This window comes from Rosa rugosa, chromosome 6 (genome assembly GCF_958449725.1).
Source record: "Rosa rugosa chromosome 6, drRosRugo1.1, whole genome shotgun sequence".
NCBI lineage: Eukaryota > Viridiplantae > Streptophyta > Magnoliopsida > Rosales > Rosaceae > Rosa > Rosa rugosa.
This window is the reverse complement of record NC_084825.1, coordinates 35,941,358-35,955,568: the sequence shown is the minus strand read 5'-3', so window position 1 is coordinate 35,955,568 and position 14,211 is coordinate 35,941,358. Positions and strand designations below refer to the sequence as shown.

At 37.3% G+C, this 14,211-nt stretch overlaps 1 protein-coding gene across 6 annotated transcripts; it reads left to right on the top strand.

Moving 5' to 3' along the window:
• Positions 1–5,637: 5,637 nt before the first annotated feature.
• Positions 5,638–8,532, top strand: LOC133718248 (uncharacterized). Of its 6 annotated transcripts, none has more exons than XM_062145071.1 (6): positions 5,638–6,163; positions 6,458–6,530; positions 6,651–6,725; positions 6,853–6,975; positions 7,603–7,679; positions 8,261–8,532. In XM_062145071.1, the coding sequence occupies exons 3-6, from the start codon at positions 6,669–6,671 to the stop codon at positions 8,394–8,396; spliced, it is 393 nt and encodes a 130-aa protein (XP_062001055.1). In that variant the 5' UTR covers positions 5,638–6,163; positions 6,458–6,530; positions 6,651–6,668; the 3' UTR covers positions 8,397–8,532. The 6 variants fall into 6 exon arrangements, with proteins under 6 accessions (XP_062001055.1, XP_062001054.1, XP_062001052.1 ...); XM_062145070.1 differs by having other exon boundaries at positions 5,640–6,163; positions 6,458–6,523; XM_062145068.1 differs by having other exon boundaries at positions 5,642–6,163; positions 6,458–6,523; positions 6,627–6,725.
• Positions 8,533–14,211: the final 5,679 nt, after the last annotated feature.

Here is a 14,211-nt window from a genome sequence, read left to right as displayed (position 1 = left end):
GGTAACTTCAAGTTCACAGCCTGTTGTATTTGCAAAGAGAAATCTATACTCCATTTCTCATCCAATTAAAAGATTAGTGCATCAGAAATCAGGGAAGCAGTGAGCATGTCAACTCTGGTGCATTATGCATTTTAGACTCTTCAACATTGCTGGTTATGCTTTTGCTTTAGTTCTTTTTCTGGCAACCAAGCAAAGTCATTTTATTTGTCTACTTCTTTTTCAGGTTATGAATTTGACAGACAATATCCAGATTATACTGGATGCTTTGAGAATGTCAACTGTGGTGGAAGTACAGGTAATTTCGTGATCCATAATTTAGGGATTTGATGCAATCATGTAATCAATCGTTAGAAGATAGGCTTTCTAGATAAATGCATTATCTCATAAGCAAGTTAGTTGATATGTGTTTGGTTTGTATTAAATGTTCAGGTTCCAAAAATTTTACCATATCAAAAGCAAATTTATCTATGAACTTCATGTCATGCTTGTTCTTTCTCAATTTCTTTTAGCTCTCTTTACAAGCAGTAACTATTTTGCTGGTTAGATTTGACAGTGATAATGTTTATAGAATGCGAAAGTTAGTTGGTTTGAATTTAATGTGATTATATCCAACGCAGGGTTTGATGTCATCTTCAGAATCTAGTGAAGATGGAGGAAATGAAGTGTTCTGATTACCAGTTTTCCAGTACATTAACTATATGTAATTTAATTTTGTAAATTTATGTATTTGAACATTGGTGAAGATATATAAAATTGATGTTAAAAAGTAATTTGATGGAACTTTTCCTTTGTATCACTTTCTTCCCTAAAATAAAAATTTAAAAAAATTCTAGCATGCAAATTTTGTATGCTAGATTTTTTTTTTAATTAATAATTCACATTTTGCGACGGCAATTTGCCGTCGCAAATATCAATGGCGACGCCACCAACGACATCGGCAAAATTGCCGTCGCCATTGGTCTTTTGCAACGGCAAATTGGCTTTCCGCGACGGCGTTGCGCCGTGGCAATTTGAATTCTTTTTTGTAGTGTGAGGGAGGTTTGATGACACCATTGACAAAGCCAAGCTTGTTCTTGGCGTTTAGGGCTATTGTCATGGCTCTCAGCCATGAGGAGTAATTATCTCCATTGAGTGGTTTGGAGACCAATACCAAACCGGGATGATCTGAATGATGAAGGTACAAGGGATTTGAGATATCAGCTTTGGATGAATCTGATCCTTCTCCCATGATTTAGGAGATTGAAGAATGAAGTTTTGCTGCACGAGAAGGAAAAGCACAGCGGCAAGAGAGAGTCAGGATTTTACTCCTGCTCTGATACTGAAGAAAATGAAAGAGATCCTTTGTGAAAGGTTTTCTAGTATTACATCGTAAGGAAAGCATATTACAAGCTAAAACTATATAAAGAAGACGAAAGAGCTTAATGATGAAAGGGAAAAGCATGGCTTTGCTTTTCATGTGTTCACACCTATGACTTTGCTTCTACTTGCATGTGATGTGCTGCATGGTATGTGCATGAAGTGCACTGCCTATATATCGGCAAACAAGGAAAGAAAAGGAAAGTGAAAGCAAAAAGGAAAAGCAAAAGTAAAAGTTGTAGTGGTTGGTTAATGATGAAAGCAGATTGCAGCAAAGTGGAAGGCATCTATGTACAGGAAGGTGGACAACAAAGTAGACAGCATGTGATATATTCCAATATTCCAATACTCCCCCTCAAGCTGGATCAAGGAGGTTCATTGAGCCAAGCTTGCCAAGAATTCGATGGAACTGAGCAGTGGAGAGAGATTTGGTGAAAATATCAGCCAGCTGGTCATGACTTCGAGTGTAATGAGTATCAATAATTTTGGATTGAACTTGAGCTCGAATATAATGGCAATCAACCTCGATGTGCTTGGTTCTTTCATGAAAGACTGGATTAGAAGCAATGTGCATTGCAGCTTGATTGTCACAGAAAAGGGACATTGGTTGACTAGTAGGGAACCCCAAATCAGAGAGGAGACCTTTTAGCCAAATAAGCTCACAAGCAGTGGAGGCCATAGCTCGGTATTCAGCTTCTGCACTAGAACGAGCAACAACAGTTTGCTTCTTGCTCTTCCAAGTAACCAGGTTACCACCAACAAATGTGCAGAAGCCAGTAGTGGATTTACGATCAAGGGAGTTGCCTGCCCAATCAGCATCAGTGTATCCCATTATGTGAGTGTCTCCATTGTTTTTCATCAAAATGCCTCTACCAACGGAACCTTTGAGATAACGAAGGATTCTCTTTACAATGTGAAGATGAGCCAAAGTTGGAGCATGCATGAATTGGCTGACAATGCTTACAGCGTAAGCAATGTCAGGTCTAGTGATCGTGAGATAAATAAGCTTACCAACTAATCTTTGATAGGCAGCTAGATTACAGGGAGACTCACTTGATGCATCAAGTTGCAGCTTACTATCAAGGGGAGTGCGGGCTGGTTTGCAATCCTTCATATCTGCATCTTGCAGCAAATCAAGAACATACTTTCTTTGGTTAAGAAAGAGACCTTTATGAGAAGTAGCCATTTCGATACCAAGAAAATATTTAAGAATCCCCAAATCTTTGATAGCAAACCTGTTTCGAAGCGATTGTTTAAGCAACTCAATCCCTTCAGCGTTGTCACCTGTTACGATTAAATCATCAACATAGATAAGCACCAGAAGTTTACTGGTTGAGCCAATGCGAATGAACAATGAAGAATCTGCATTGCTTCTGTGAAAACCGACTTCTTCAAGTACTGAACTAAGTTTGGCATACCATGCACGTGGAGATTGTTTTAAGCCATAGATGGCTTTGTGAAGCTTGCACACTATATCAGGATCATGAGATTGAGAATGACCGGGAGGTAACCTCATATAGACTTCCTCTTCAAGATCACCATGTAAGAAAGCATTTTTGACATCCATTTGGTAGAGAGGCCATGCATGATTAGTTGCAACTGATAACAAAACTCTTACTGTATTCATTTTAGCAACAGGAGCAAAGGTTTCCTTGTAATCTACCCCATATGTTTGAGTAAAACCACGAGCCACTAAACGAGCTTTATGTCTCTCCACCGTGCCATCAGAGTGAAACTTGGTCTTGTAAATCCATCTGCAACCTACAGCCTTCTTCCCTTTTGGAATTCGAACAATACTCCAAGTATTATTATCATTGAGAGCTTGAAGTTCATCTGCCATAGCCTGCTTCCATTCAGCAAGATGATTGGCTTCCTCAAAACTTTGAGGTTCATGAGTATTATCAAGGACACTCAGAAATGCAGAATGAGCAGATGAAAAATTCTTATAAGAGATGAAGTGTGACATCGGGTACCTTGCATTGTAGGTTACATAGTCCTTGAGCTTTGATGGAGGACCTCGTTCTCGTGGAGGGTTTCTACGAAGAACAACTACAGGTGGAGCAGGAGGCTCGACAACATATTGCACATCATGAGGTTCGGCAACAGATTGCATATCAATCTCTGGATCAGAAAGAACAGCTGGAACTTCTTGAACTGGAACAGCAGGATTGATAAACGGATTGCAATCCTCAACAATAGGGAGATTTGGACTTGGGAACAGATCAGATAGGAACTCCCCCTGTCCAGTATCACATGATTTCCTTGTGAAATAAGGAGTAACTTCATCAAATCTTACATCCCTGGAGACAATGAGTTTCCTAGTAGCATGATTGTAGCATTTATACCCTTTTTGAGTAGATGAATATCCTAGGAAAACACATTTATCAGCTCTAGGATCAAGTTTATCACGTTGATGAGCTTGAATATGAACGAAGCATGTGCAGCCAAAGACTTTCAAGTGAGACAGATCAATCTTTCTACCTTTCAACACTTCAAGAGGAGATTTGAAACCAAGTACTCTGCTAGGTAATCTATTGATGAGATATGTGGCAGTGAGAACACTTTGAGACCAAAATTTTTTGGGAACATTCATTTGAAACATAAGAGCTCTGGTTTTTTCAAGAATGTCTCGATTTTTCCTCTCGGCAATCCCATTCTGTTGAGGAGTACCAACACAGCTAGTTTGATGCACAATGCCTTGTGAGCTCAAGTATTGTGACATGTTATTGGACATATACTCAGAACCATTATCAGATCGTAAAATATGAACAGATGATGAAAATTGAGTGATGATAAGTTTATGAAAATCCTTAAAAACATATCCACAACTTCACTTTTTAGTTTCAAAAGATACAACCAAGTAATCCTCGTAAAATCATCTACAAATGTTACAAAATACTTAAATCCATCATAGGACTCAAGAACTGGACCCCAAATGTCTGAATGCACAATTTCGAAAGGGCTACTAGCCACAATTTCGAAAGGGCTACTAGCCCTAGACAGAGAAGAAGTAAATGGTAATCTAGAGGATTTTGACAAATGGCAGACATCACATTGATTTACTGCCTTGTGCATATTAGGGAACAAAAAAGACAACACATTCTCAGATGGATGAGCCAAACGCTTATGCCAAAGATGATGATCTTGAGCTAAACTAGTTTGAAAAACCTTGGAGGTAAAGGAGTTTTTTGACAGGTAATAAAGTCCATTCAAGAAGAAACCTTCACCAATGGTCTTCTTGCTGATGAGATCCTGAAATATAACCTTATGTGGAGAGAAAATGACAAGACATTGCAAGGTATGTATAATTCTTCCAACAGATAAAAGTTGAAAAGGAAAGGAAGGAACATAAAGAGCAATTGAATCAATGAGACTGGAAAGTAATTTTAGTTTTCCTTTCCCTAAAACAGAAACACTTTGGCCATTTGCTACTGATACTTTAGAAGGAGTGGACAATTTTTCAAAATCATGCAAGTTTTTAAGCTTATTTGTCATGTGATCCGAAGCTCCTGAGTCTATAATCCAATAATCATCCACAGCACAAACATTTAGAGCAGTTGAGAAGGATTTTAGAATACCTGAGGCTTCTTCATGTGGGACACAATCAGTTTCTGCAAGAAAGCCAGCAAATTTTCCAAGGAGTGGAGTGTGGCTTTCACTCCCAGTTATAGCTGATTCTTCTTTTTCACCATGCATCTGACTCTTGTTGAGATAGGCAGCAAATTCATTAATCAAAGCAGCGGGATTAGAGGTGAAATTCATCATACTCCCAGTAAAAAAAAGCATAGAGTCAGGCTTTGAATTCCTGCTTTGATACCATGAAGAAAATGAAAGAGATCCTTTGTGAAAGGTTTTCTAGTATTACATCGTAAGGAAAGCATATTACAAGCTAAAACTATATAAAGAAGACGAAAGAGCTTAATGATGAAAGGGAAAAGCATGGCTTTGCTTTTCATGTGTTCACACCTATGACTTTGCTTCTACTTGCATGTGATGTGCTGCATGGTATGTGCATGAAGTGCACTGCCTATATATCGGCAAACAAGGCAACAAACAAGGAAAGAAAAGGAAAGTGAAAGCAAAAAGGAAAAGCAAAAGTAAAAGTTGTAGTGGTTGGTTAATGATGAAAGCAGATTGCAGCAAAGTGGAAGGCATCTATGTACAGGAAGGTGGACAACAAAGTAGACAGCATGTGATATATTCCAATATTCCAATAGATACCATGAAAGAAAGAAGATTTGGCTGAATTAAATTTCATTGATATGCGGCTGTGTACATATACAGGAAGTAATTCCTATCCTCACGTCATCTACGTACTCCTACAATTAAGCTATATTCTAGGGAAGCAATCTACAATTAAGGGATACAAATATTTACAGATTATCATAACTTAATATAGAAGATATGCTCAATCAACTTCCTAACAGACTATTAACAATGCATGTTGCTATATTCAGCTATCTTTATATTCATCAATATGCAGAAAAGAATTTCTCATGAAAATCATCTTCATATCTCTGTAACAGAACTCTTTGAAATGGGATCCTTACATTAGTTCTAATTTCAATGTCTTTTCAATATAGATTATTTGTTAAGATGTATTGTTTCAAAGTTTCTAATCATATACTTGGAATTCTGTAATTGCACGTAGAAATGCTTTGTGGGAGATTGGGCATGCTGGTCCTATATGGGTTTGAGAAAGCTAATTAACCATCAAAAGTGGAGGCAGTCATATTTCTTTCTTGCATCTTTGGTTCTCGGATTTGCCTGTGTAATTCATCAAGTGCAAGAGGCCTCCAAGTACAAGGTAGAATTTGGATCTATTCCTGTTTTATGGTTTTCTTCTTTTTCTGGACACTCTAAATCTTCGTTTGCTGATTGTACAGAAAAGTATTGTATGTGGGGTCAAGCAATTTATCTGAGTTTTCAATTAATATTTCGACTCTAGCAAAGTATCCCACACTGCTCAATTTTAGATCAGATTATATTACTGCATTTGTAGAAGCTGGGGAACTCACGGACATCCTTTGTTGTTAACTATACCTCTGATTCTGTGTCTCTTTTTATAGTTGACTTTAGTGACTTATATCTTTATTTTTAGGCCCTTCACTGTCATCAAAAACAGGAAGTCTTTGTTTGAAGATTAAGAAGCACATTACTAATACAAGTAAGAGGTTGTTATAAATAGATTTGGTTACCAACTTTGCTTACCCTACGATAGTCATTCTGTGATCAACTCTGTTTCTAACAATCGTCTCTTTGTCAAACAGGTGTTATTCTTCTTCACATCTCAGGCATTGAAAACTTCCAGAATGCACAGTATTAGTTGTGTCATCTATGAAGCCAGATTCCTCTGCTTCAACAATTCTGTAAGTTCCATGCTGCGGTCAACAACATGAGTTATTTAATGATTAAATAAATTGGGGTATTGGTAAACTGACATAATTGGGTATACCCAGTTAGTGTGATTAATGGTGTATAAATTATGTTTTATAGGTAGACATGAGGAAGGGGAATATGGATTTTTTGCATCCATGTACTGCTAATAGAGTAACTGAGCGTCCCGGGTTTAAAGATGAAGTTCTTATCAACTTCATTCATGGTCTTTTGGATGTAAAGGTAATAATCTTTTTTTCTTCATTACTTCTATTTGTAAAAATTTGTTTTTGTGTTCAGTGGAAGAGTTTGATCTGGTCATTCTGTGCATGCTGTTTTTTCGTGTTAAGATTTATTGGTATGAGGGCCTGGATTTGTGTTTTGTTGCTAATACATACCTTCATGATTGGTACGCGGAATTCTCCCCCCCCCCCAATTTGTAGGAAGTGAATGGAAAAGAAATTCAAATTTCTTTTGTTACTGTATACTGTAAACAATGAGGAATTAAATGAGCAATACCTGATACCAACAATATCATGAAACTCATAAACTTAAATAAAAATACCAGTACATAAGAAAGAGTTCAGACCAAAAGAAAAAAAGAAAAAAAAGGATAAGGTCTGAAACGTTGATGGATGAAATACATGGAAGCGCTTTACTCAGAGCAATGCTAAGATAAGCAACGAGGCTGGAGGAGAGTTTAATATTTTTGATGGGTCAGTGATGGGTAAGAATTTGGAGTTGCATTGTACAGAATTGGAGATTTGGAAGTTGGCCAGATGGGATTCTGTCAACCAGTATAGTTATATTGTTGTGTTGCTGGTTGGTATTGTGATTTGTGGATTGAGTTTGGTTTGTTTGGTTTCGCAGGTGCTTACTCTTGAGGAGCCTGAACGTGGTCTTACCATCGTCAAGCTAACGCATGTGGATGTTCCTGAAGAAGACAGGTTATTTCTCTGCTTCTGTTTTGTAGTTTTTGGTGTTCTTTAACGTAATTCATTGTATTAAAGAAGATAGGTCTGAAACTCATTTCTGATAACTAATCAATAATTTTATTTGCATATGAATAGGTTTAGAAGACCTGTATGATAAAAAAGAAAAAGAAAGAAACATCAGATGTCCATTTACCAGTGATCTAATGTTCTTACAGTTTCTGCTTAAATAATGATTTGAGAGTAACTTTGTAATATCTGATTTTATTTTTCAAAAGCATGAGAACTATAACTGATTAACTGTGATGTGTTGAATTTTGATATATGCTGGTAATTCGATCCGTAAACCTTCATATAGGTATAGCTTCGTTCCCTGTTTCATTACTCATATTCATAAACTCTTATCTGAAATCAATTGAGCAAGCAACTTGAGCTACAATAGAGACCTGTCGTACCATAACTTGCACTTTTTACATAGCAAACTTCATTATGTTCATGTCCCTAAGCTAAACATGGGTTCCTAAGCTACTTAACTTGCATCGCATATCTTGCATCTCTCTATATTTTGTAATCTGATTCTTTTTCTCACATCTTAGTGCCCAATATTTCAGTGGCAGTCCATCACATCCAACAGCAAATGAAGCTTCCACTAACACAAAAGAGACTTCCAAGCAGATGAACCAATGGATGACACTGATGAAGATCTCATGTAATGATTGGTTCGAACTTTGAATGTATAATATTTTGCTAAGAACTAACCATATTTGTCAGTTGTATATAAACGTCTTCGGTGCAACATCTTTCTTTTGGTCAATAGAATATCAAATTTTTGAACTGTAAAATGTGAATGATAAGATTGGTTAAAACACCCTCCCTTGCTCAAAAACTTCTATTCTTTTTTAAATTTGTATGTATGCCATAATCTACTATTCCACTATGTATCAAAATGGAAGTGGAGATCGCTTACGGACTAATGAAACATGATGGTTTTGGTTTCCACGAATGTAAAAACTAAAAAGTAGTGCAAGCGCTCCTTCCCCGCAGCTTCGCGCGGGTACATTAGCTAGTTTTTATTCTAGAGACTGATGCTCAGCTCAAGTTCAGCTTAGATCAGACAAAAAGCCTTTTAGATAACAAATTATGAGAAGATACTACACGATTTTTTATGTTCATCTACCCAAAATCCACGCATGTATGGTACAGGAATTCCACAAACATCTTTAAGACCTTATTCACCCAGGTCAAAAATTGCTGCACCATATGGGTCCTACTTGCATGAGAATGAACAGAAACCTCAACACATACAACTTTTTTTTTTTTTTTTTTTTTTTTGGCAAAGCAACACATACAACTCTTTGAACTATCAAAATTTTTTAGGTTGATTTAATTTCTAAGACTGATAATGATGAATATGATAAGCAATCCATTAATGCACAGTAATGAATGGGCATTCACCTCACCTTGATTACCATCTTCATTTCTCTGATTGTCAACTATTAGTATCAATGTTTTTTAGTTGTCAATTGTTTGATCTTAGGATCTTAATTATCTTAATTGTATTAACTGTAATTGCTGACATATAGGATTTAAACTGATCATCAGTCCTCTAGTGTACTTATTGTAATATCAGATCTTCAGCATCTAAATTGATCCTCAGTCTTGTATAAAAGTTGAAACACATCAATGAGAAATCATGATACATTTTCTCCCAATCTTCTTTAGAATAGTGGCCGTGCATGCGTTTCTAGGCTTACGCATACATTTTCATGTATGGAAGAAGATTAAAAAAAAAAAAAAAGAATTGCTTTCCTCACCGGCATCACAATCATTTGGAAAAGTGCATTCACTGCATTGTACCTGCTGCTAATGTCACTTATTAATAAGTTAATATTGACGTGGCTTGTGATGATGGTCGATAAGCTTATCGTGAGGGAGACGCAGCAATAGATAGCCACAAAAGAAACATTGGACTCAAGTATCTCTGTTTGATACTACCGCTAGAAATCTAAAGAAGTTATAATTTCCACAATGCAAACATGGCCAAGTATTGACTCGACTCGTAGATTATTGAATCTTCCATATTAGCCGTGATCAGTTTATTTGCACAGAAATTGATTACAGAAAAATCTTTTGATAAGAATTTGGAAAGTGGAGAGCAATTACGATCAGTAAAATTACCATTAATTAACAAGTTGAAGAAAACACAAAACAAGAGATGTGTAGGAAATACACAGTTTTTCTTTTATCACTGTTTTATTCTTCTTCTTCTTCTTCTTTTTTTAGAATAATCACTATGTTTTATTTTTTTTTTCTTTTCTAAACTAAGTACTCTGCATTAGACCAAAAAAAAAACTAAATACTCTGCATACTATAGTGTCAGCGGATCCATCATCCATGTAAAAGAATTCTATCTTAAAATTGTAAGTACAGAGATACATATTGATATAAAAGCTTCCTCTCAAACAATCCTTCATCTATGGGATTGAACTACTGGACTCAAATTATATCAAACACAAAGTAGCATTTTGTCTAGCTCGGTTTTCTGAGGAAAAAAAAATGATCTGGGATAATAGAGATAAATTAGCTATATAGAGGCACAATATCAAAGTTCCTAGAGCCACTGATAATTGTTTACCTTCTTACAATGTCCATGAGGCAAGATTCTAAAAGTTGATGAGTCAGATTTGCTGGTTCCTAAAAAAACCTCGACCATACAAGAGGTAATGTGTTAGTGAAGATCAACTAGACTACAAAGGCCACCATTTGATTGTCATCCCTTTCCATCAGTCGTGTTGTAATTTGGGATTCCGACTTACTAATTGCATGAGAATTAGAGTGGAAAGTTATTGCAATCAGGAGGACCTAAATCAGCTGCTATTGCTTTTTCGCCAACGTCACTATCATTTGGAAATTGCATTGTATCTGGTACTATTGTTATAATACAAGACACCAGTGTCCACAGGAATTAATATTTGAACATAAAGGAGACGCAACAACAACTTGATAGAAAACTAGAAAAATACTTGCGTCCAATCTCCGTTTGCTACTACTCTTAAATGTAAAGAAGTAATAATTTCCACAATGCAAATATGGCCAAGTATTGTCATCAAAAAAAGAAAAAAATGGCCAAGTATTGACTTGACTTGATAGTGATAGTCAATCTTCCATATTAGCCATAATCAATATATGAGGACACAGAGTACGTGGTGGGCACAGATAAGATTTTGAAAAGTGTTGTCATCAAAAATTAAGATTTTGAAAAGTATTGTCATAAAAAAAACTTAAAAAGAATGGCCAAGTATTGACTTGACTTCATAGTGATAGTCAATCTTCCATATTAGTGGTGGGCTTGTGATAAGATTTTTCAAGTAGTGGACGGATCTCACTATCACCGGTAAATAATATTATTTATCATGTTGAAATCAGTCAACAAGTTATTATTTTTTAGTCACTGTGTTTAGTTGTAACTAAAATAGCATAGTGTAGTGTAAGAGTTGTTATTTCAACAATGTTGAAGGAAACGCGATTTAGCGAGGGTACTAAGTCAAATTAGGATTACTTATCTGGATTTAATAGGGAGTGAATATCCTAGATTTCCATATCATAGATGGAATAGGAATTCTTATACTTACCAAGATTGTACTTGTAATCCTCTATATAAATATATTTATTATCAATGAAAGACATAACAATAAGTCTTGACAATTTTTTTTTTTGACGAAAATAGATCAGCCCTTTCATTAAATTTAGCAAGCAGTACAAGAACGAAACACCCCTATGGGGTCGACAGAAAGCAATCGTCCCTTAGAACAATAAGAAACCCTATTCTAAACAAATAGCGCCCCATATAATCTCTAGTACACCCACCTTTTAGAAAGTCCACGCACCATTATTCTAACAAAAACCAGAAACCTTGAAGCAGAGGATGACATACCATCCTCCAGACATAAATGGTAACAACTAAGGCACTGGTTTTTGTGACCCAAAAAGAAATTAAATTAAAATAGCAGTAGAAGATGTCAGACCACCTTCCACATTATCCTCTGCACCAGGAGACGACCCAAAATGGACCCATAACCCTGGCGAAATCAATCACCTCCAAGGCCCAATTTGGGTAAACCCTAGAGCCCAGCAAGCCACTTTAGGAGAAACCCTAGCCTCCCTAACATCCACCATCAGGCCCAACTTGCTGTGTGGAGCCCAGTCACTCAGCCTTGACGCCCTAGCACCTGAGACGCCGCATGCCCAAGCGTCAGCATCAGCACCGGCGCAAAAGCTACCATTGCCACTTGTGACGCCACCGCCGACGCCCACGGTCAGAGACAACCCAATCTGGAAGACGCCGATGCCGCATTTGACCCCTGGCCTCTCGACCTCATCACCATGACCGCCGGCAATCAAAACAAAATCAGACCAAAAAAAGCCCCCATAATCACCGACGTCGTCCTTCTCCAAAATGTCCCCGGTCGGAGCTGAACCCAGATTTCCTTGACCCCAGCCATCAACCAGTTCCCATACGACCTCGCCCAGAGTGAACGGCCCAGCGCCGCTTGACATCGCCATCATGGGGCACTGACGAAACCATTCGCCGTCGCCGCCAAGTAGAAGAGAAGAAAGAGGCGAGCTGCCACCCGTCCAGCCCCAAGTAACCAAGCCACTGTGTAGTCGGAAAACCTCTCTGCCGAGAGTCAATAGATTTGCAGTACCGCTGCCTCTAATCAAGGCAGGTTGCGGCCTTAAGTTTTTTCTCTCTAGAGAAAGAGAGAGCATCGCGGCTATTATAAGGTCCCGTTTGGGATTGCTTCGCTTTTAAAAAAATTAGCTTTTGTTCAAAATTTTAGATTTTATTGTGTTTGGTAAATAAATAAAAAGCAGCTTTAATTAAAAGTTATAGGTCACTGGCAGCAGATTTTAGAAGCAGCCTAGAGGTTACTTTTACAAGCTGCTGTGGATTAAAACACACTCTGCAGTTGTTTTATGTACTGACAGCACTTTTAAAAATATTATTTACCAAACACGAAACTGTTTTAATTCACAGCTGATTATTCTCACAACACAGCAGCAGCAGTTTTTTAAAAAAGTCGCAGCAATCCCAAACTAGCCCTAAGTCTTGACAAAACTTCAAAGCATTGAACAACAATAAGTAAAGTAGATTATAGCGTTTGGTGACTGTGGTTTTTCGTAATTAAACTTCTCCCCCGGACAAAACTCCAAAGTATTGAGCAACAATAAGTTTGTTTTATTAGACAATAGCACATACTGTGCTGAACATCCATGAGAATTCTATTACAACTTATTTTACTAAGCTAATAGAAGAAAAATGATATAACCATAAATATTTAGTGAGGCAACCATAAAACCTTTGTACCTTTTTCATATATCTAATCAGACAAGGGTGTGTGTGTTTGGTGGGGTGGTAAGGCTTTGGTCTCATATATAAGAGGTCAGGAGTTCGAGCCCCATCAAGGGTGGGAATGGGGTGGGGTTTTTTTTAAAAAAAAAAAAAAAATATATATATATATATATATCTAATCAGACATGCACTGCTCCAACAGTCCCACGGTTCCACTTAACCAAAGTGATGCCTAATTACCTATATATAATCTGGAGTACGCCATATACTGGTATAATACTGTTAGAGTGAGACAGTGAGTAGAGGCTATTTTGACTTATAAATAGCAATGAATCAGAGGGACTGGTACCCATTAATCCATTATCTACTTCCTTACCCAGGAACAAACACAATGGCTTGCCACAAATTAGCAGCTGCTTCCTTTCAACTTCTTTCTCTTGTTAGTTTCCTTCTTTTCTTAAATCCAGATTCTTCTATTTTCCTTGAAGCCACAACAATATTTGCCAACTCCAATACTGCCGATGATGAGAGGTCCAATGCAGCTTGCATTGAGGAAGAGAGGAAGGCCCTCCTTGAATTCAAGCAAGATCTTCAAGATCCTTTGCTTGCGCTTCATTCTTGGGTTGGCAAAGACTGCTGCAACTGGAATGGCATAGTCTGCAACAACCAAACAGGTAACATCATCGAGCTTCGTCTTTTGGATACACAAATCTCTGGTACACTTTCAATGTCAATAGGCAGTCTTTCGGATTTGGAGACCTTGATTCTTTTCAACAATTCGTTCTCTGGCCCACTTCCGATATCAATCGAAAATCTTTCACATTTGAGGACCATGAACCTTTCTTTCAATTCAATCTCTAGTCCACTTCCAACATCGATTGGAAATCTTTCAAATTTGCAGAACTTGGACCTTTCTTCAAACTCAATTTCCGGTCCACTTCCGACATCGATCGGAAATCTTTCAAATTTGTAGAACTTGGACCTTTCTTCAAACTCAATTTCCGGTCCACTTCCGACATGGATCGGAAGTCTTTCAAATTTGCAGAACTTGTACCTTTCTTTTAACTCAATTTCCTGTCCACTTCCGACATCGATCGAAAGTCTTTCAAATTTGCAGAACTTGTACCTTTTTTCATACTCAATTTCTGGTCCACTTCCGACATCGATTGGAAATCTTTCAAATTTGCAGAACTT

Excerpts from the sequence above, each read along its gene's own strand:
- LOC133718248 (XM_062145071.1), top strand. The coding sequence starts at position 6,669 with ATGCACAGTATTAGTTGTGTCATCTATGAAGCCAGATTCCTCTGCTTC. Across the intron at positions 6,726-6,852 it reads TCCTCTGCTTCAACAATTCT|GTAGACATGAGGAAGGGGAA; the intron begins GTAAGTTCCATG and ends TATGTTTTATAG. Across the intron at positions 7,680-8,260 it reads GATGTTCCTGAAGAAGACAG|TGCCCAATATTTCAGTGGCA; the intron begins GTTATTTCTCTG and ends CTCACATCTTAG.